This window comes from Nothoprocta perdicaria, unplaced genomic scaffold (assembly GCF_003342845.1).
Source record: "Nothoprocta perdicaria isolate Ctin4 unplaced genomic scaffold, notPer1 scaffold_10, whole genome shotgun sequence".
Lineage (NCBI taxonomy): Eukaryota > Metazoa > Chordata > Aves > Tinamiformes > Tinamidae > Nothoprocta > Nothoprocta perdicaria.
In genome coordinates this window covers 8,088,889-8,109,820 of record NW_020454094.1, presented here as the reverse complement: position 1 = coordinate 8,109,820, position 20,932 = coordinate 8,088,889, and the positions used below count along the sequence as shown (strand labels likewise).

Below are 20,932 nucleotides of genomic sequence, written 5' to 3'. Positions count from 1 at the left end.
AGCCAGGCTGGAGGACTGGCCCTGCATCTCCCCTGCCCAGGCTGGAAGTGCTTGCGAGGGCTAGTGAGGAGCCCGCGTGCTGCAAAGCCCAGCACTGACCGGGCAGCCCCGACGTCCCAATGCCCAGGACTGGGGCAGAAAGGGCACTGAGAAGGGGCAGGATCAAGGAGGGAAGTCCAGCCTAGCCGTTGCACAGAGCCTGCGGAGAGGCCTCCTTGCTCCTGCTGCAGCCCGGGTGCATGGGCAGCCCCGCGGTGCAGCCCGGAGTGACCCATGTCCCCTGCCGGGCTGGCCACAGGGCAGAGCCCCCCCGGCCCCCTGCGCCGGCTCCGCTCCCGCGCTCCCGCGCCAGCCAGCGCCGCTGCTGCCGCTGCCTGAATTTCCATCCAGCCCCATCTGGAGCTCATTGGAGCTGCTGGCGCTGAGCACTGGCGCTGCGAGGTGCCAACACATGGAAATGATTATGGGGTCGCTCGAGCAGAGAGGAGCCGAGGCAGCCCACTGTGAGCAAGGGGGGCTGTGCAGAGGGGCTGTGCAGGGCTGCTAATGGCACAGCAAGTGAGATGCCCCAGGCAGAAGGCTGTAGCTGCCCTGGGGCACATCCTCATGGCTCTCCTGAGGGGCAAGGCGGCTGCAGTTGGGCAGAGTCCTGCCTTTTTGGGGTGTCCTTCCCCTAAAGACTTACTTTGCTGGGATATGCAAGGCTTGCACACAAGGGCCATCCTCTTCTGCAAGGGCTGGGCAAGGCGAGGGTCCCTCTCTGCTCAGCAGCTCCCTGGGGAGAGGTTGGAACGAAGGTGCCCTGGTTGTTGACCAGCCACGTGTGCCCTGCAAGGGCCATGTGTCCCCAAGCTGCCATCTCTCCTCTTGCCTGGCACCTCACACCTCTGCCCTGCTCCTGCATGATGTGCAGAGAGGTCTGGCCCAGGCAGCGCCAACACTACCCCTTTTATTGGGATCACTGCTCCGTCCTGCCCTGGCCAGGGGCAGGGGGATGAGGAGCCCGTCTGTCTGCTGGTGACTAGTGGGCACCGAGGGGACAGGCTGGTGGGCAGGGCTCAGCTCTGCTCTGTGCTGATGCCCACAGAGCAGCACCCCTGGCACCCTGCGCCCACAGTCCCCTTCCACGCAGCGCTGAGCAGTGAAGCGGGGCTGGCTCGGTGCCCCGTCCCCGTGTTGTACCGCAGCGCCCAGCCACGGGGACTGTCCACGCTGAGTCCACGGTGCGTCCGGCCGGTGCCCGGGAGCACGGGCAGCCCTCAGAGCACAGCCCCGCTCCCTGGGGTCCATCCTGCGCCCCAACGGTGCTGGGCTGCAGGCAATGTCCAAAGCCAGGCCCTGCTCCGGGCGGCGGGAAGCCCTGCTGGGGCCAACAGTGGTGTCGAGTCCCGTATGCGGGTGAGCAGGTGCTCAGCTGGGGGAGACCAGGCCTCATTACAGGATCTGAGCCTCTGCAGAGAGATGGAGAGGAGGCAGACAGCGTGAGAGCAGGGACAGCCCCGTCTCAGCCCTTCCTGGCGGGGCAGGACACGGAGTTGTCCCGCACATGCGGCCGCAGTCCCAGCTCGGCACTCACTCGGCAGAGCCTTCAAGCGGGTGGCAGCAACCAAGAAGTTGTGGGGTTTGGTCTCGTCCTTGCTGTGTTTCCTCATTCGGAACCTGGGGACAGAGCAGTGCGGTTGAGAAGCCCAAGGAGCCCTCCCCGGGCACAGGGAGAGCATTGCCTGCACAGGATCCCCGGAATCCCCCAGCCCTGGGGCTCCTGGGATCCCCTGGGATCTCACGGCACATCCCATCCAGCTGTGCCCAGTGGGAGAGCTCCAGACGGGCTGGGACAAGGGCAGGGACCGACCGCACAGCCACAGTGCTGGCAGGGAGGGTCACAGCAGTGGTTGGATGACAGGAGACTTGTTAGAGCGGGACCGAATCCAGTGGGGCAGCACCAAGGGCAGGATTTGGGCAGAAAAAGGTAGATGACGGGGTCTTAGTGCTGATTGCAGAGCATATGACATGGGGAGTTGGATGGCACATTACCAGTGGCAGTATTTTTGGGGGATAGAGATTAAGGTCCACCAGGCATGGGCCCCTCAGGAAGACCTCAGCAGGGTGGCACACGCGGCCAAGCCTCCCCATGCTGCTTCCTCTCCCTGGTTTCTGCCTGGAGCAGCTTCAGCAGTGGAGTCCAACAGTGTCCCTCGCACTGAACCACAACCTACCAGACGAGGATGGTGATGACCAGAATGGTAGCCAGGATGAAGAAGGCAAAGATACTGAGGGAGACCAGGATGGCCGTCTTCTCCAGGGGGTCGCTGCGATCTAGGACACGCAGGCAGAGACAGACCCATCACAGCCGAGGGGTGCCACAGCCTGGCACCCTGCAGGGACCCTGCAGCCCGGAGCAGTTGGGCAGGCTGGTGCTGGGGTGGACCCTGTCCTCCTTTGGGGTATGCACCCACCCTGCAGAGCTGCTGGACCCCAGGACATCCACACAACCCACCGCCCTCCATGGCCCAGAGAAAAGAGCAGCAAGAACTTGCAAACTCCATGCAGAAACCTCCCTAGTCAAGTCCCCTGAAGATCCTTAGGGGCTCTAGGACCTGCTCCTCTGCAGCTTGCACAGCAAAATGGAAAGATGCAGGCATGGGGGTCTCAGAAGATGGGACCCTTCCTCTCCTGCTCTCAACCATGGACATGTGCAGGAAGTCAGCAAAGCATGGACTGTCCCCACTTGTGCCCAGGAGCTCCTGGGTCTACTCACTGATGGGCTCAGGATTGGGAGCCTGCGAGGGCTCCTCAGCCAGGCTCTCCAGGCTGGTGTCTGTAGTGGTTTCTTCACTCACCACGGTGGCAGGGTCTGGAAAGGCACAGTGCGGATACCAGTGAAAACCAGCCACCCTGCTTCGGTGGACCTGAGAGCTGGGCATGGTCACAGGGCTTCAGGAGCTGGCGTTTGTCCTGGGTGGTACTTGAGGAAGGAGAGATGTTGGAGGGAAGGGGCTGGAGAGGGGCAGTGGGGATGGAAGGTGCAGAGCTGCAGGATGCCGAGGGCTGCAGACAGGCCCTGTCCCGCACCTCTGACTGGCGTCGCCCGCACCTCCGCGCTCCACTCGCTCCAGTTTCCTGCATCCAGGAAATCCTTGGCGCTGACCTGGACCACGTGCTCCAACCCTGCGAAGGCATCTGTGATCACCTCGGAGAGGTTCACCGTCTCCACCTGCGTGGCACAGAGGGGAGCCGCTGGGCGCACAGAGACACCTCCGGCCATCCCCAGGACTGGGTGACCTCCCCAGGGCAGCTCGCCCCCGTCACGTGTCCCCAGCCAGGCCTAGACCCTACACTGCTCCCTGTTGCCACGTGGCTCTGCATTCGCGTCCTCTCTGCTTACCACGGACCAGGAGCGGTGGATGACCGGCCGGTACTGGAGCCGAAACTTGAGCTGGAAGTGGGGCTCCTTGGGCCAGGACGCGGGGTACCTCCAGCTCACCTGGAGCCGCCGTGGTGCCCGCGGCACGGGCTCCACCACAAGGCCTTCTGGAGGGTCTGGCTTGACTGTGCAGGAGAAGACACGGAGGCTCCGTCACGCTGTGACGGGATCTCCTCCTGCGGGAGGGCGCTGGTGCCCGGGCTGGTGGCCCTGCAGGCGTGGAGAGCACGGAGGGCACTCACTGATGGCCTGCATGGTGATGTCGAGGAGGCGAAAGCTGGAGCCCAGCGGGTTCACCTCGGTGACATTCATGCGGTAGGAGCTCCAGAACTCGGACTTGTGAACGGTGCAGGTGCCGGCGTGGGCTGGATCCTGCAGGCACGGCCCCACGGGCCCGTTCCTGTTCCTGCCGACAGCATGACAAGGTGGTGGCTGCCCCGCCGTGCCAGCTGCTCTGCCGCAATTCCCTGGCACCACTCAGGAGGTGCCAAGCGGGGAAGCCCCAGGCAGGGGCAGGTTCCCTGCTTGCAGGAGAGCTTGGGGTGATGCTAGGGCAAAAGCAGATCCCCCCACCCCGCCATACTCCAGCTCTTCCCTCTGAACGTGGCCAAAGGGACCCTCATTCCAGCCCCCAAAAGTGCCTCTCTGGAGGGTCCTTCCCTGGGGGAATCTCTTCTCCCCACTCCCCCTTGGCTTAAGCAGCTTGTTCCCCCACTGGGGTCCCCATCCCCAGACTTTGGTGACCCCACTGAGGACCCTGGCAGGGCCATGGGGCTGGGGCGAGGGCTGGGGTCAGTCCTACCTCCGCTTCTCTTCTCCTGTCAGCGACTTCTTCCTGCCCACGGAGAGATGGTAGAGCAGGTGGTGAGCCAAGGGGGACAGGGAAGAGTGTGAAACCAACCTCACCATAACCCGGATGGGGGACGGGGTCCTGCAGCACCCTGGCCATGGGGGCTGCTCTGGTCCCACTAGCTAGTACCAGGAGCGGGATTTTGCTGGAGCACTTGCACGCCAGGAGCCACAGGGCATCCAGGGGTGCTCCCCAGTGCACAGGAGTCGGGTGGGCTCAGCCAGGCACCCAGGGAGCTGGCGAGATGGGGAGCAGTTCATGCATCTCGACAGGGACATTGGCCCAGCCAGCCCGTGGCACTTGCCCTGCCTCAGTTTCCCCTCTCCGTCCCGGGGCCCGCGGGCCGCTCCATCACGCTGCAACAGAAGGCTGCAAACAAAAGCAGCCCGGGAGGGCTGCCGAGGCCTCCTGTTATTTTCCACTCGCCGGCAGCTGGCTTTGTTCGCTCCCTCCACTCCGCTGCGCTCCAAAACAACCCTGCTGCTTCCCAGCGCCAGCCCCGCACGGCTCCAGCTCCCTGCACCGAGCAGCCCCACAGCTCCCCGTGTCCACAGGCCTGGCACCGGCAGCAGGGTCCCCTCGGAACCAGCGCGGGGCCGGCAGCGGCCAGGAGAGCCCGGCGCCCGAGTGCGAGCGCCCTGGAGCAGGCGCCGCTGCTCAGAGCGCCGCTCTGCACGTTTTATGGGCTCCGGCTGCCTTCAAAGCAAGCCTGTAATTTGGCCCGCCGCGGTAATTAGAAGCAGGGAGGCTTCCCCGGCTCCTTTCATCCCCAAGCCCGCCGACGTGCTTGACAGCTGGCAGACGACCCGCTGCTTATCTGCACCGCTTCGGGTGCTGGCAGAGCCGACCCTGGGGAGGCAGGGTGCCTGTGACGGCCTCTCAGGCTGCTCATGGGCCTCCCTTTAAATGCCCCCCACACCCTCGATGCAAGGGCTGAAGTGCAGCCATGGTGCTGGGGCACAGCTCTACGGGACCCGCTGCAGAGCTGGGCTGTGGATCCCGTAGGACTGGGTTCTCTCTGGCCGGGAGGGCAGGGCTCACCCCATCCAGCCCCGCCGCAGTTCTCACCTATAGGTGGTGATGTATCTGGTGGGGAGGAAGGTCTCGAGGCTGGAGGTCCAGGAGCAGGAGAAGTTCTCATAGTCGGAAGCTCTGCAGGACACAAAGGGCACCCCGGGCAGGTCTGGGGGCCGGGGAGGGAGGCAGCGTTATTGAGGGCACCCCCTGCCCCAGGCCACAGCTGGTTTTCAGGGACACCCGGGGGGCTGCACAGGTTCCCCCATGACCAGCCCCTGCCCGCAGCCCGAGGCTGGTGCCGCGCGTGCCCGTCCCCCCCGGGTGAGCCGCTACTCACGGCCCAGGCGCAGGGCCACGGCGTGCAGCAGGGCGCCGTCCTCGCCGTGGCAGCTGTAGGCGCCGGCGGCGGCGAGGCCGGCGCGCGGCAGCAGCAGGGCGCCGTGGTGCCGCACCGCGGAGCCCGCCGGCAGCGCCGCCGCCCCGGCGCGCCGCCACTGCACCGGCGAGCTGCGGGGGAGAGAGAGGGTGGGAGGCTGCAGCGGGGCGCCCGGGCGGCCCCGAGAACGGCCCCGGAGCGGGATGCGGCTGCCCAGGGCTCCGCAGCATCACCGGCTCATTGGAGCCCGCCGACCAAAGGCACCTACCCGGGACGGGCGCCGGCGCACGGCAGGGTCACGTCTGTCCCCAGCTGGCCGTACTGCACACCTGTGGGGACACGCGGGCACCGCCGTCAGCCCCACGCTGCGAGGACACGGCAGGGACTGGTCCCTGATGGGGATGCCTGATGCCACGCAGTGACGTTTTGGGGATGTTTCTTGTGCACGTGCCGGTTCTGCTCCCCGCTGCCCTTTCCCAGGGCCCGTTTGCTGCTCACCTTCCTCTCCCCAGCCCTCGGGCACAGCGAGGCAGGCGGAGGCGAGGGCCGCGGCGAGGCACACCATCACCCTGCCCAGGCCGCGGGCACGACTGCGCATCTGCACACGGAGAGAGGGAGGGCGTCAGCGGCACCGCAAGCGTGGCAGCCCCTGCCACGCTCCGGGAGACGCCATCCGTGCTGCTGGAGCGCAGGGCTCCTGCCTCCTCTGCTGGCACTGGGGACTGGCGAACATGGGCAGACACGGTGGCCCTGGGCCTGTGCGAGCCCAGGGGGGTATGGGGGCACCCACAGCCCAGCCACGCTCAAGGGCGGCGGGACACGGGTCACCTCAAGGGCGGCGGGACACGGGTCATGGTGTGCCACACGCCAAGGACAAAATAGCTGTGGCCGGGGAGGAGCCGCGCAGGGCAGAGCTGCGGCCACCGTGGGTGCTCTTGGCCCCCGCCAGTGTCACTGCCCAGCACTGGCCAAGTGACACACGGAGACACACGGTCAGCGCTGGGCTCAACTCCAGCCCCACATCCTGCGCCGTGCATGGCCATGAACCGGAGCATCCCTGGGGCCAAGAGCAGCCCCGTCTTGTCAACCCCTACATGGTGCCTGCACTGTGGGGACCTCCGGTATTGAGCAGACCCAAAGAAAGCTGTCCTGAATCCCCTTCTGCCACGGGGGGATCACCAGGGGGTCTGGGCAAGATGCAAGGGGGACGCTGAGGTGTGGGGAGTTCCCAGGAAGTGAGGGGGATGCTGAGGCATGGGGAGCTCCTGGGCAGCACCCGCTCAGCGCCAGCCCCGAGCTGCCCCAGCCGGCACCGCCCTGTCCATCCGAGCCAGATTCGCTCGGCCTGTCCCCAGCGGCGCTGCCGCATCCCTCGCGGGATCAGCGCTGCTTTGATCATGCCAGGAGGCATCGCCCCAGCCATCCCCGCCAGCATCGCCTGGCCCCGCGAGATGCAGAGGCAGCCAAATCATTTCTTTTGCCCCCAAAACCCACCATTGCTGCCCCTGAGGAGCCCTGAGCGGCTGCCCATGCTGCTGCTCCCTGCTCACAGCTCAAGGCCTGGCTCAGGGCCGCGTTTCACCCCTGCGGGCAGGAATCTGCCTCCCGCTGAGTCACCCCGGCCCTGACAGTGGCGGCGGCCGGCGGGGAATATCCCGGCCCTGGAAACGTGCCCCGCAGCAGCTGCGGTCGCTGAAGCTGTGACAGGGCCGAGGCCAGGCCCGGGGTGACAGGGCTCAGCCCAGGGCCCGGCCGAGCGGCGGGCGCCTCCACCGCGGGCGTCTCTGCGCCCTCGGCCCGCCCCAATACACCCGGCAGCGCCGGGTGAGAGCCCCAGACATAAATAACTTCATTAGACTGTCACAAGCTCTTCCTACCAAACCACACACACAGCAACATTCCCAAGGAACAGCAGTGGGAAGAGCGCTGCCAAAACTGTGATGGTAACTGATATTAACTGGGAATATTACGCCTTGAAGTAAAATATTTTGGGGATGGAATAAAAGGCTTTAAAGTACACTTAAAAGCAGCAACCAAAAATAACTTCTAGCACCACGTGGGTCAGCGCTAAGGGCACGGTGCTGAGAGATGAGCAAAAAGGGAGACTGTTAGTGTGAACAAGGCAGTAGAACTTCAAAATAAAACAATTTCTCCCCCAATTGCCCTTTTTTTTCCTGTTTTTGTTTTATTTGGGGTTGTTTTGTTTCATTTTTATCCAGTGTGGGCTATGGAGGGTGAATGTGTGGTGGTTGTTCAGCAGTGCTAGCGGAGCTGCTGCTCTTTGGGGATATCAGGGACATGGGGCACATGGACCCAAGACCCATTGAGATCTCCCCTGTTTTCCCCCACTGCTCTCTGAGCAGCCAAGGAGCACCCCGCACCCTTGTGCCACCAGCACCCCATGTCAGGGACACCCCCGAGCACCCCCCATCCTTAGGCCAGGACCATGACTAGACATTGCCCCATTCGAGCAGGTTATTTTGGGCACTGCGGCATCGTGCACGGGCATGCAGCTGGTTCCAAAAGCAACCTGCTTGAAGCACTGCCAAAAGCCACTGGTGCCTGGGCAGCATCGCCACAGGGATGAGCAACAGGGCAACCCCTTCCTTCCCACCCCAAGGCCACAAGCAAAAGCCCGGGGAGGAGCCCACCCTGGTCCCCAGCCGCAGCCTTGTCCCACTGGGAAAGAGCGGCGGGCTGGGGAAGACCTGGGGATGTCACTCTTGGCCACGGTGTGGAAGGAGGCCAGGGGCGCCGGGATGGGCGGCCACGGTTCGGGAGCATCCGGCTCCCCGCGCTGGGTGCTCCCAACCCGAGGGTGAAAGCCGGGTGCAAACACACACGCGAGGGCAGCGGCCAGCCGGCTCCCTGGGAGGAGCGGCCGAGAAAGCTCCGCTCTGTGCTCCCAGCAGCCGTGACACATCCCGGGGACGGCGCGTCCCGGCCCGGAGCCGAGCGGCGCGGCAGGAAACAATTAGGCGCTTTCTTCCTCCGCACGCACTAAGGACGGCCCGGGAGGCGCCTGCCGCCTGCGAGCCCCTGCCCGGGGGCCGCGGGGCCAGCCCGGGGCTGCAGCTTGTGCTGGGATGAACCGCAGCGGGACGGGACCTCCCTCCGCACAGCTTGGACCCAGCCAGGGTGACCAAAACTACCAGGTCGCTGCTCTCCATCCCTGCCCAGCCTCAGTGCTGTAACCTCCATGCGCCTCATCCCGGAGCTGCCCGGCCTGGGGGCATCTCCGGAGATCCGGTGTCCCCCAGAGGCAGCGCCGGGCAGGGGACGGCTGCCCCGGGCCCCCAAGGAGCAGGCGGGAGCTGCCGCCGCTCCGACAGCCGGGCGCTGGCCCCAGAGCTACAAGGAAATCGCGCTAGGAGGTTCAGCGGAGGTTTCCAGCGCCCGTGGTGGGGGACAGGGCTGGGCCGGCCCCAGCAGGGCCCTCCCTCTGTTATTTTCCCAACTCCGCTCACCGGAGAGCCGGAAGGCGCCCAGGTCGCCCTGCGCTCGCTCCGGGCCGCGCTGGCAGCCAGGAGAGCAGTTTGTGCAACACCCATCTGGCACAGGGTGCTTGGCCCTGCACGGGCGCTGCCCGCGGCGCATTCCGCTCCTCATCCCTCCCCTGCATCCCGCCTTGCAGCACCAGCTCCCGGAGCCACTTGCTTTGCCCCTTCCCAGCCATCCCCTTTGCAAGGGCAAGGGCTGCTGGGGGAGCACGGGGCGCCCACACTTACATTTCACAACATTTCAGCTCATGCAACATTATTTTTCCTGGAGGCCGACTGCAGGGAGCTGCAGGAACGGCAGCACCATCCAAACCCCAATGACGGGAGCTGAATATTGTCCCCTGCTCTCCTCCCATCTCAAATCACAGCACGCAGCAGTGACACCCATGCGGCGCGTGACGGTCCCCCCACCACCGTGCCCTGCGGTGGCCTGGCGCAGGCTCCCGGGGGAAACCAACTTCCCATCGCACTGGGTGCTGGGCGCAGACAGCCGCTTTCTTCCACTGTGCTTCACTGCAAGCTGCTGCTCAACGGAGACGTGGGAAAAAGCAGAGAGGAGCGAAAACAAAACAGAGCAGGATGATGAGAGTGCTTGGCAGCTCTGGGCATCACACGCCGGAGCGGCCAACCTGCTCCAAGCCACTCTGCACTGGGCAACCTCTCATGGCACCCCCTCATGGCACACAGCTCTATGGACCCACGAGGTGCCACCGTGCCAGGCCCTTGCTCTCCTGCACCTGGCACGGCTCCCCCAGACCACAGGGTGCTGGCTCTGGGAACCCATCCCATTGCCAAGGGCGGCGGCACTTGGAAGCAGCAGCAACTTCCCTCTCCTTCCCTCTGTGGGATTTTTGGAGGGTGGAAGAAGAACCCCAGCTGAGCTCCCTTTCCTTCAGGGACAGCGGGACAGCTTGGGATGCAGCACACTGCATTAAGCACATCCAAGGGTTGTAGAGCTTGTGCAAGCGTGACTCTGGTGTGGGGGATCCCTGCAGCACTTGCCTCCCCAGGCCCGGCCATGCACCAGCCCCCCATGAAATGTCCAAGCTGTTGCTGGTATCCAAAGACAAGGTTCAGCCAGGCAAGGCTCAGCACAAGGGCAGGACCTGCACTCAGAAGCAAGCATGGGAGACACCCCTCCAGTGGGGACACGCTCTCCAGAGTGGGAAGGCAGCAGCCTCCGGCTCCAGAGAAACCTTCTCCTAAGGGGAGACAGGGACAAGGCACAAAGAGCAGACAAACAGCAACGGGAGCGGCACGAGGAGCAGAAACGGGGCAGCCCCGTGCGCTCGACCTTGCGCTGCTCGTGCGCACCTGCACCACGCACACCTGCAGCCCGCGGCACCCGGGGCCCGTCGCACCCGCGCGCGCCGCCCGGTGCCCGGCGCCAGGGGCCGGGCGCCCGCTTCACGGCGCCCACAGAGCGCCCCAGCCCGGCCCCTGTAACCCGAGGCGGCGGCCGGGGCCAAACAGCAACTGCTCTGTTAGCAGCCAGCAGCGGCCGGCAGCCCCTGCCAGCTGGCAGCGCGCCGGCCCGCGCCGGCAGAAAAGGCCCTTCTCTGCCCGCCGCCCCGGCCTAAAAATAATCCCCGCGGCCATAGGGGCTGGCGTTGCCACCCCGAGGGAGAGGGACGGGGCGGTGTGGGGCTGCCGGCAGGGCCTGCGGTGCCGGTGGCCGGGGAGGACACGGCTGAGCTGCCGGCTGCCCGTGCAACGTTATTTTTTTTCCCGCAGGCCGATGGACGTGGGTGGCACCGGCCAGGCCCTTCCCTGCGCAGAGCGGGTGACCCTGTGATTACAGCAGGGTGGGAAGCTGTTTTCCTGTCCCCGGCGTGTTTGAGATTTTGGATGTTTTTCTGCTCCCGGCTGCATGGGCTCCCTGCTGCCTCCCGCTCCCAGTGCCCGTGGGACTGGCCCTGCGCTATAAAGGAGCCAACCTAACGCTTCAGACCCTGCTCCGACAGGGAGCAGGGCTTGGATCAGCGCCTATGTGTACAGCACCAGCACACCCAGGTGCTTTCCTCCCTCTCGTCCCTCCCAGCAAGCGAGGAGCCCTCCAGGGATGAGTTGTCCCAGTGCACAGTCTAGGTTTGGCCAAATCCATTTTCCTTCTGGACGGTGGAGGGTTTTCGGCCTGTGTTGCACTGCATCCTTGCAGCGGAGAGCTGGAGGGGATGGCAAACCGTGTGAGGGCAGGGGGAACAAGAGAGAGCTGGGGTCTGCAGGGAACCCATCCTGCAGGGATGCAGCCTGGAAATGGGACGCTGAGCTGCTGTGGAGAGATGAGGGGCATGGGAGCATATGGCATGACGGATAACAACAGTATCGCTCCAGAAATGCGTGCCTTAATGTCCCCAGCAAGCCTGGAAGGATGTCCCATGGCTCGCTGTACCGGGCTCCACCACAAGACACGTGTTGTTGGGAGAACCCTACACAGCCTATGGAAACCCGACGTGCATCTCATTCCCCATTGCTCCCACCGGCAAGAGGGGTGCAGAGGAAAGCACAGGCCGGAGCGGGGCCTGCAGCCTCCCCCGGGAGCAGGGCCGTGCTCCAGGCTCTAGAGCTCTCCGGTGTCTGGGAGCAAGTGGGCTCTGCTCCATCCCCGGAGCACGGAGCCACTCGGGTCAGCCAAAACACTGCAGGGCGGCAGGTCCAAAACAAACAGCCCGCCGCTCGAGCTGTGCTTCAAGGGCTGGTAGCATTTCATTGCAAGGGCACAAATAACCCTGCGGCCTGCAGTTTGCTGTCACTGCTTCTGCAGAACAAAAATCCTTCAGGGATGGGGACAATTTCTGGCGTTCTTACCGGACACCTGAGTAGCAAAATAGAGAACCAGTGCCAAAAGAAGGCGCTTTGACACTTCATGCCCGTAGCAGCTCAGGTGTCCCTGCAAGGGGAGGGAGCATGGGTGCAGATCCCGGGCCATGCCTGGTGCAATGGGGTGCCCCAGGAGCTGCCCGTGCCTCTGCCTGGCTTTGGGACCCGATGCAGGGGCGGCCAGGCATTGCAGGAGCAATGCGCTGCTCCTCTCCAAGCCACGGGCAGCCCTGACACGGCCGTTTGCTAAGGGGAGGCATCTCCGGCTCAGCCAGGGGTGCAGCAGGTCCTGAGGCACCCGGTGGACCTGGAGGTGGAGGGAACACCCGGCTGCAGCAAGCGCCCTCCTCTGCTCCCAGTTCAACCCCATCTCATCACCAGTTCCACACACAGAGGAGCCACAAGAAGCGCTCAAAGACCAGCAAAACCTGGGATAGCACCAGCACGGACGCACTGGGGCAGCCCAAGGGCACCGTCTCCACTGGGCAGGAGCACCAGAGGGTCCCATCCCTTCCCTCCAGCTGCTCCCCTTTGCCGACGCAGACACATTTGGCAGCCAAGCCGGTTTCATCCACACGTCCTCCTGCTCCCGGAGGCTCCCGGGACCCCGGCCACGTCACGGGGGGTTACACTAGAAGGCGTGAGAGGCAGCGGCCACCGCCAACAACCGGTGGGCTCCGAAACACAGCCAGGAAACTGGGGGGTTTTGCATAGCCGGAGTTGAGAAGGTTGGAAAAACACCAGCAGGATCATTTTCTGCTGTAAAAAAGCAAAAAAAAAAAAAAAGAAAAAAGAAAAAAAGAAAGTTCTCCTGAAAAATTAAGTGTGAGTGTATCCGAGCAGGGGGAAAACCAGGGCAAAGTTCTGACCGTGCTGACACATCTCCTTCGACGTTCTTGGAGAGACGCTCCGGTCCCCGCTTGGGGACAGCTCTGTTTACAGGCTTCTATTGTCTCTTTTTTCTTTCCTTTTTTTTTTTTTTTTTTTGTTTTTAAATTTTTTTTTTGCAATGTTATAGTTCGGAGTAAACAAAACCAAGCAGCCTCTCACTCCAAACATTTCAACCATCCCAAACTTTCTCCGGAGGGGGGCTGCCTGTGGAATTTTCCTCATCCAAAAGAATTTCAAAACGTTCCCGTTTCTGCCTGCTTTGACTCGAGGCCAAGGGAGCTCTGAAATCCTTTGTGGGACGCTCCTTCTGCCCTCTGCAAAGCCCGAGCTTCGACCTGAGACACCGAGCACCCTCGGCCACGATCAGCAGCTGCAGCTCCCAGAAAAAACCATGTGCAGGGAAAATCCTTTCCTCTCATCCCACGGGGTGGAGGGAGAACAGAGCCTGCCTGGCATCCCCTCGAGGGAAGCAGCAGCTCCCACTGAGGATGCTGCACCCTGCTTTTTATAAGCTGGCACTACGGTTCCCATTGCCAGAAGGTCCCAGCGCGGATGCACAAGGCCAAGGACAGAAGGACAAGTCACGGGGCACATGGAGGAGCCCTGGTCCCTCTGGGGCTGTGTTAATCCCCCCGTCTCTTCATGCACGCATTATTTCCCCTTCTCTCTGTGCTGGCCAGGGAGCTCAACCTGAGCTGCCGGGACCCTCGTGTGGGCACCCAGAGCACCCAGAGCAACGGGGGCTCCTCAAACAACTATAGGGGTGCGGAAAAAAAGCCAAAAAAGCCCACACAGGAAAGCAAACAAGCCAGGGAATGAGCCCACTACACAAACACCCAGGGAATGAGCCCACTACACAAACACCCCGAGCTCAGCCGGGCTTGGCCCTGGCTCTCAATGCAGGCCATTGTGGTGGCCTGGCACACCGCGGCCCATTAACGTCTCCGGCTGCTTTTCCCAGTTTTCCCGAGCGCTCCCTGGGCTGCCCTCGCAGGGTAGGTGGCCGCGTGGCTCAGCACAGACCCTGCCGCTCTGGTGGTCGTCACCACCGTGGCCATCGTGGGCTGATGACTCGGTCTCCAAGTGCCCCAAGGGCGGGAGGTGAACGGTGACCTGCTGGGATGGTCCTTCCAGCCTCCATGTCCCTCTCACCCAGCATCCGCCCAGCGCCGTGAGAGACACCTCAGCTCTCTGGAGATCTCTGGAGGTCTCCAAACCCGCCTGGATGCCGCCCTGTGCCCCGTGCTCTGGGTGCCCCGCTGGAGCAGGGGAGTTGGACTAGATGATCTCTGGAGGTCCCTTCCAACCTCAACCATCCTGTGCCTGTGTGAGCTCCAAGCGGCACCTCCAAAGCCGCCCGCCCGGTCCCATATCCACACACGGCCTTCCCTCCCGTGCAGAAGGGGCTGGTGTGGAAACCCCCCCCCCCTTCCCCGAAACAGCCCCCCGGCCCGCGAAGGGGCCGTGCGGGAGCGGAGCAGATGGGCTCTGCAAGGCAAGCGTCCCTCAGGTGTGTTTGCCTTGGCTGCCGCCCCGGCCCGGCCAATTAGAGCTACAGAAAACATATATTAAAAGCGAGGGGGGAAAAATAATCCCCCGTCCCCCGCGCTGGGGCCCAGCGCTTGGCCGCGCTTCCTCGGCCGGCGCGGAGCAGGCGCTGCTGGCAGGGGCCCGGCGAGGGAGCGGTGGCTCTGGATATTAAAACGCAGTCGTAAAGGAGAATAAAAGGGCAGCCTTGTTTCGGAACGAGTCTCCGAGGCATTCCCTCTCTCCCGGCATGCTCGGCACCGCGGCCGGAGCGCCGCGCTGCTTGCGAGCAGCGCAGGAACTGGCTGGGGTCTATCCAGGCTCCCCTTTGGCGGCAGCAGCCACGTCCCCCCGTCCTCTCTGCAGCCCTCGACGGCAGCCCGGGGTGTCCCAGCCGTCCACGGGGTGCTAACCAGCAGCCGGGCACCCGCACATCCCTAGAGCTGCGTGCATCCCAGAGGGAGGCCGAGCAGCCCCAGCGCGGGCAGGGCGGAGCGCGTGGCTCTGCTGCCCTTGGATGCGATCCCGGGATGCAGGGCTGGGAGGGCTGCCGCGGCCGTGCCAGGCGTGGGGAGAGGTGCCCTTGGATGAGATCCCGGGATGCAGGGCTGGGAGGGCTGCCGCGGCCATGCCAGGCGTGGGGAGAGGTGCCCTTGGATGCAATCCCGGGATGCAGGGCTGGGAGGGCTCCTGTGGCTGTGCCAGGCGTGGGGAGAGGTGCCCTTGGATGCGATCCCGGGATGCAGGGCTGGGAGGGCTCCTGTGGCTGTGCCAGGCGCAGGGAGAGGTGCCGCCTTTGACCTCGGGCTGCACAGGGCAGCCCGGCTGTGCCGGAGCTCCAGGCAAGCCCAAAGGGCAGGAGGGAAGGAAGCAGCGGCGCTGGCGGCCTTCCCTGAGCTGGGATGGAGCCAGCACCTTCACGAGCTCCTCCTGCACCCGCCGGCACCTCCGTCTGCTCGGGATGCCTCCCCAAACCGGTCCAAAGAGAGATACAGCTTCCCTGCAACTCCAGCCTGCCCCGTCCATCCATCCATGCATCCGCTCCTTCCTCCCTGCACTTCCCATTCGATTCCCGGGCCCGGTGACTAACCCCCCGGCAAGCTGCGGGCGCCGCCGGCGCGCGGGGCCGTCCCCTGGCCGCGCTCCCTCCCCGCGGCGGTGAAATCACGTCTGGCGGCGGCGCTCGGGACGGGACGTGTCCCCCCCGGCGCCCGGCGACGCCGCTGGCTCCCTGCCCCCTTCCCAGCCCCTGCTCCGCAGGAAGGGCTCCCGGAGCATTGAGCGGGGGGATGAGACGCAGCCGAGCCCCTCAGCCCTGCCGCACTTGGAGGGATCCCGGCACTCCTGGGCACCTCCTTCCCCTCCGATGAGGAGGCCGGAGTGCAGCGCGTGGGAGGCTGGGAGCGTGCCGAGGCCAGCAGGGCAGAGCCCACGCTCCCACGGGAGCGGGAATGGGAACGCGCCAGCCCCGGGGCCTCGTGCGCTCCGGGGAAGCGGCAGCAACCCCTGGCCTCCCTCTGGCCTCCCTCTAACCTCTTTAATAGCAGTGCAGCCCCCCCAGGGCCCGCGCCGAGCAGGGCGGCCGCTCCCGCCCCGCCAGCAGCACCACGGCGCGTGCTCCGCTCCCGGCTGGCGGAAAAAGCATCTGGCAGCGGTCTGTGGAACGCGATGGAGGCTCTCACAGGGGGAGAAACTGCAAGCGCTCGCCTCTCTGCAAACCTCCTCCGTCCTCTGGGGCGGATCGAGAGCCAGGTTTGCCCCCCTGCATATGGCCTAGAGGGGAAGGAACATGCAGGGGCGCCTGGCTACGAAATGCCCCCGTGCAAACACCTCCAGAGCCGAAACATCCCCAGCGCCGCCCCCAGGCTGGGATTCATTATCCATCCTTTTTCAGCCTGTGTTTTTGGCAAGCGCTTAGGAGGGAAGCGCCAGAGGCAACGGCCTCCTCCCCTCCCTCCCTGCCGTCCTCCCGCCTGCTGCACGCGCCGGACACCAAGGCAGCGCTGGAAATGTCCCGCAGACCCTGGGCGAGGGGCTAACCCTCGCCCTTTGGCTGCAGTGCCACGGGGACGGTGCCACCGCTGCCCCTCGGCCAGCAGCTCTGTCCCGTTGCCACTATCAGAAGCGATGCCGTGGCATGCAGTGATCCGCTTACGGAGCGGGGTTAATGAATAAATAAACAAAATCCAGGTGCTCGGTGAGCCAGGGATCAGTCCTGCTCATTTCTGGGTCTAAGACTGCCTAAATGCAGCAGCAGCCGTGAGAGGCCGGGCAGGAGCGCGCAGCCCCCCAGCAGGTTTGCAGCATCCCTCCCTCGGGCTGCTCCATCTCCGAGGAAAACGCGGCTGCCCCTTAGGCAAACGCAGCTCCTCATGCAGGGACAGCTGCTGTTTGCACAAGCCTGGGCGGCGGAAGGTCAGATTAAATTTAAACCTGGATAAATAAGGGGGCCGGGCAGTGCCAAGGCTCACCCCGGCCTTGCCAGACACGGAGCAGCTGGGGAAAAGCACCCATGGGTGATGTCGGGATGCTCCCAGTCCCACGGCATGGGGGGCTTCCCATTGCGAGCCCCCCGCAAGCCCCAATCCAGGCAGTCCCTCCTGCTGGAGCCACATGGGGATCTGCACATGGCTTGGGAAGGAGCACAGAGAAAGATTTTGGTTACGGGCCAAGAGGAAAATGGAAAAAAAAAAAAGGACGAAAGAAAGAAAGACCTTGGACTTTTCATGCCAAGAGAAAAACGAAAACCAAAACATTTTGTTCTAAATGATAGGTCTTGTTTAGCTTTCAGTGGTTTTGCTTTTTTAAAACGGTTTGAATTAAGCCGAGCTAAAATTGGCTTCCAAACATTACCTTGGGCTGCAGAATTATATAAAAAAAAAAAAAATCACAACACTTCATTTGGAAAATGCCAGAATGGAGTGCCTGGGAACAGCGCAAGACAAGCGAGGCGCCGGGTGCAGCCTCGCTGCAGAAGCTGCACCGGCCTCCTCCAAGCTGCCGTTTTCTGCTTTGTTTTGTTGTTATTTCAGCCAAAAAAGAGCAGTTGCCCCACATAACCTCCCCGAGCTGCGCCGGCGGCGAGAGCTGGCGCTGCCGAGGGCCGAGCTGCCGCCGGAGGGGACGTCCCCTCGGCGCCCGGCGCTCCCGGCCCTGCTCAGAACCGGAGCCGCTCGGCTGCATTTAACCCCCCGTGGGCGCCGTCCGCATCCAACCCCGAGCGCTCTTAAAATTCCCGTCCGGATGGTTCCTCCGTGAGGTCAGCATTCCTTCTCCGCGCGGGGAAGGTGGTTAACGCTCGGCGGCCGAGTGCGCGCGCCGGCTCCCCGGTGCCGCCCGCCAGCTGCCTGCCCACGCTCCGCAATTACGGGGAAAAATGCGGCGGCTCGGCAAACACGAGGTGCGTTAACCTCCCCGGCGGCCGCCGCTAATGGGAAATTCATAGAGCCGCCCGCAGAAACGCTCCCCTGGCCTCTGCGCCGGCCTCCCTCTGTGGAGCCCGGGCTGCCAAGGAGGCAGTTTCTGCTCTCGCTCAAATACGGCACGAGTCAAGGGGGATCTTTGCCAATAGAGGGGGGGAAATGAAGGGAAAAGCCCTGAGAAAAACTTCTGGGCTCTGGAGGCCAGTCCTTTGTGCACCGCTGCCAGGATCGAAACCTGCTGCTCGCTCCCCACTAACCCCAGGTCTGATGAGTGCTGCCCCAAGGTGACACGTCCCATGGGGCAGCATGGCCCCAGTCTTCCTCTTCTAGCTACGCCCCATGGAGTGGGGAGATAAAAAGCATTACCTTCCCCACCAACCTTGCCTTGCTCGTGTCCTCTGCCCATCACAGCACGACCGCCACGGGTTGCTCCAAAGGCCCCATCCAAGCTGGAGCAAGACTCAGGTCCCGGACCTTCTTCCCCAGCTGCTGAGAGTGCAAAACCACCCTCAGCAAGGTGCTGGCGTGCGAGAGCTGCCCCGGGCCCATTCAGAGCAAACTGCTCAGAGCTGCTGCCGGGGCTTTTGCAGCAGAGCTGAAGGGCTGCGTCAACAGGATGCTTAGGAAAACCGTCCCCTCCGGAGCCGACCCGGCTGGCGCTGCGCTTGGCAGAGCAGGGATCGAGCGCGTGGTTGCCTGCCCAGTGACCACCACCCAGGGTAGCTCGGAGGGACCTGTATCCTGCTGCCTCCCAGCACTGCAAGGCTTCCGAGCAAGGGAAACGGGGCAGGATAAGAGCCCCTTGGGTGTGAGGGGATGCCGGGGCCGCTGGCAGTGCCCCAGCAGCGCGAGGGAACAGCGCCGGGCACAGCATCAAGGAGAAAGGCGATGATGGAATAGGGAGGAAAAGGGGACGCATCCCTGGGGGCAACCACGCTCAGGCCATGGAATGATAAAATCAAAGCTGGGACAGGGTGGAGCAAGGGAAGGGCCTCCCGGGAGCCAAGAAACCGAAGCCCCGCCGGACCTCGCGGCGTTGCGTGCTGGCCCTGGCAAGACACGGCTGCAGCAACAGCCCGTCCCATCCATCAGCCCCTCCTAAGATCTGGGGCCTCGGGCAAAACTCATGGAAAGCAAAAGAAAGGCTCCCAAGGACTTTTCCCCAGGGATGCGGGGCCGGCCCCGGCTCTGCAGGGAGGGCTGGGAGGTGCCAGCCAGCCGGGGCACTGTGCGTGACAGCGGCTTTCGCAAAGCACAGCAAGGACACGGCCCCGGCCCTGGGGGATCTGCACAGGGACATCTTCTGCAGCGCTGCTGGGAGCTGCAGCCGCTCCGGCGCGAGGGGCGCCGGGCACTGCTGCAGCACAGCCCTTCGTCGCTTCCCTCCGCGAGGCGGCTCCACGTCACGCCAGGCCTTTTGTTTTTTTCCAGCGAATTTTGCAGGAAAGAGGCCTGAATCACGCCTTTCATGGCACTGTTAAAAGCAAAAGGCATTGATGTCCCTACCAAGACCTTCATCGGAAAGGGACTTGTAAGATCCTTGTCTCCAGCTTCAGCTAAGGGGCCGGCTGGGATCAAACGCTACTTCAGTCCCAAAGGAAGAAGCCGGTGCAGGCACAGGAAAGCAAAGGAAACGGCTGAACAGGGGATGCTCTGCCAGCCTGGATGGTTGGCACAGGGATGCATCGCAGGGGCACAGACCCAAAGCTGCCCTCCCAAATCAGCCTGCCCGGTTATCATACCCTGCCCGCAAGGATGCAACGTGGTCCATCTCTGCTAGGGGCTCTCCCCGTGCCAGATGCAACCAGGGGTGTTGGAGGGCTGGAGACAGGGCTTGTTCTTGCACCCGTCAACCACGTGCTGCTGCTCGCTGCGTTCCTAGAAACATCACTGAGCCACCATGGGGTCCCCCCACATCCCGGGCTGCAGCAGAGCATGGCATGGAGCTCTGCCGCCTTGCCGCTTCCAGCCTCCCCTTTCTCCCTTGGCCCATTCCCAGCAGGAGCTTTTCAGCAAGGCCAGTGCCCCAGGTTTTCACTTTAGGAGTTAGGGCAAAATAGAAAATGCCCAAACGACCTTCTTTCCACCAGAAGGATTTCATTAGATGAGGGAGTCCTAAACTTTTCCACCTCTCCCTATAAGGAAATCTCTATGGCTCCATAATCATTTTTATTAGGTTGTTTCTATTTCTGTTGTCTCCTTATTGAGAGGAGGGTCCAAAGCTGAGCAGTCCCCTGGGGATGCTGGATTGACTTCCATAACAGGGCCAAATGGCCTCAGTGCCATCTCCTCTCTCCCTGGCATCTTGTTTGCATTCCTGACCATCCGGGCACACATGTCTTCACTGAACTGCCCTCAGCAATGCCTACATGTTGTGCCTGATTTGAAAATCCAGCAAATCGATGGCATTTCCAACCCCTGCTTCCAGCGGGTACCACTTTGCACTGCTCTAGGCTGAGTCTTACCCGTGGTTTCCTCCAGCTGTAGCCACCCACATGGTTAAGCCATAGGCCACACTAGTCCTGACCCAAGGCCCATCTAGCTCCGGAGTCTCCAAAAGCATCTTCAGGAAATGTGTACAAACAGGAGATTCACAGATGGGTCTTTCTCCTACTCATTCCCTCCCAGCAAATCCTTCTGAAATCCCTCATAAGCTTTTTTAGTAGTGACTGATCCCTTATGGATGAGATCCAGGTTCTGCTGGTCAGATGTGACCACAGCACAGAATCCCTTTAGGATGGAGGTGAATCAGGTTTTAAAAATCAGTTTAACTTCTTGCCTCTCTTCTTGCAGACTTTCCAAAGACCAGATGCAACAAAGCAAGGGAATATTTTTTTTTTGCCAAGTTTTGGAGACTTATGTTGCTGAAAAGCAAAAAAGCAAAAAAGCAAAAAGCAAAAAAGCAGAAAAGCAGATAAGGAAAAAAAACAAAAGAAAGGAGAAAAGAGAAAGAGGAGAAAAGAGAAAGAGGAGAAAAGAGAAAGAGGAGAAAAGAGAAAGAGGAGAAAAGAGAAAGAGGAGAAAAGAGGAGAAAAGAAAGAGGAGAAAAGAGGAGAAAAGAAAGAGGAGAAAAGAGGAGAAAAGAAAGAGGAGAAAAGAGGAGAA

At 62.8% G+C, this 20,932-nt stretch overlaps 1 protein-coding gene across 1 annotated transcript in view; it reads right to left on the bottom strand.

The window, feature by feature from the left end:
- Window positions 1-1,172: 1,172 nt before the first annotated feature.
- IL11RA (interleukin 11 receptor subunit alpha) overlaps window positions 1,173-20,932 on the bottom strand; it is a 23,346-nt gene continuing 3,586 nt past the window's right edge. The window contains exons 2-13 of the mRNA XM_026039946.1: window positions 6,166-6,265; window positions 5,936-5,996; window positions 5,629-5,798; window positions 5,343-5,457; window positions 4,227-4,259; window positions 3,667-3,830; window positions 3,386-3,549; window positions 3,073-3,214; window positions 2,759-2,854; window positions 2,217-2,316; window positions 1,577-1,659; window positions 1,173-1,451 (exon numbers count right to left, since the gene is read on the bottom strand). Of these exons, the coding sequence (XP_025895731.1) occupies window positions 1,435-1,451; window positions 1,577-1,659; window positions 2,217-2,316; window positions 2,759-2,854; window positions 3,073-3,214; window positions 3,386-3,549; window positions 3,667-3,830; window positions 4,227-4,259; window positions 5,343-5,457; window positions 5,629-5,798; window positions 5,936-5,996; window positions 6,166-6,265 (1,245 nt within the window). The 3' untranslated portion in view covers window positions 1,173-1,434. The remainder of the gene's footprint in view (window positions 1,452-1,576; window positions 1,660-2,216; window positions 2,317-2,758; window positions 2,855-3,072; window positions 3,215-3,385; window positions 3,550-3,666; window positions 3,831-4,226; window positions 4,260-5,342; window positions 5,458-5,628; window positions 5,799-5,935; window positions 5,997-6,165; window positions 6,266-20,932) is intronic.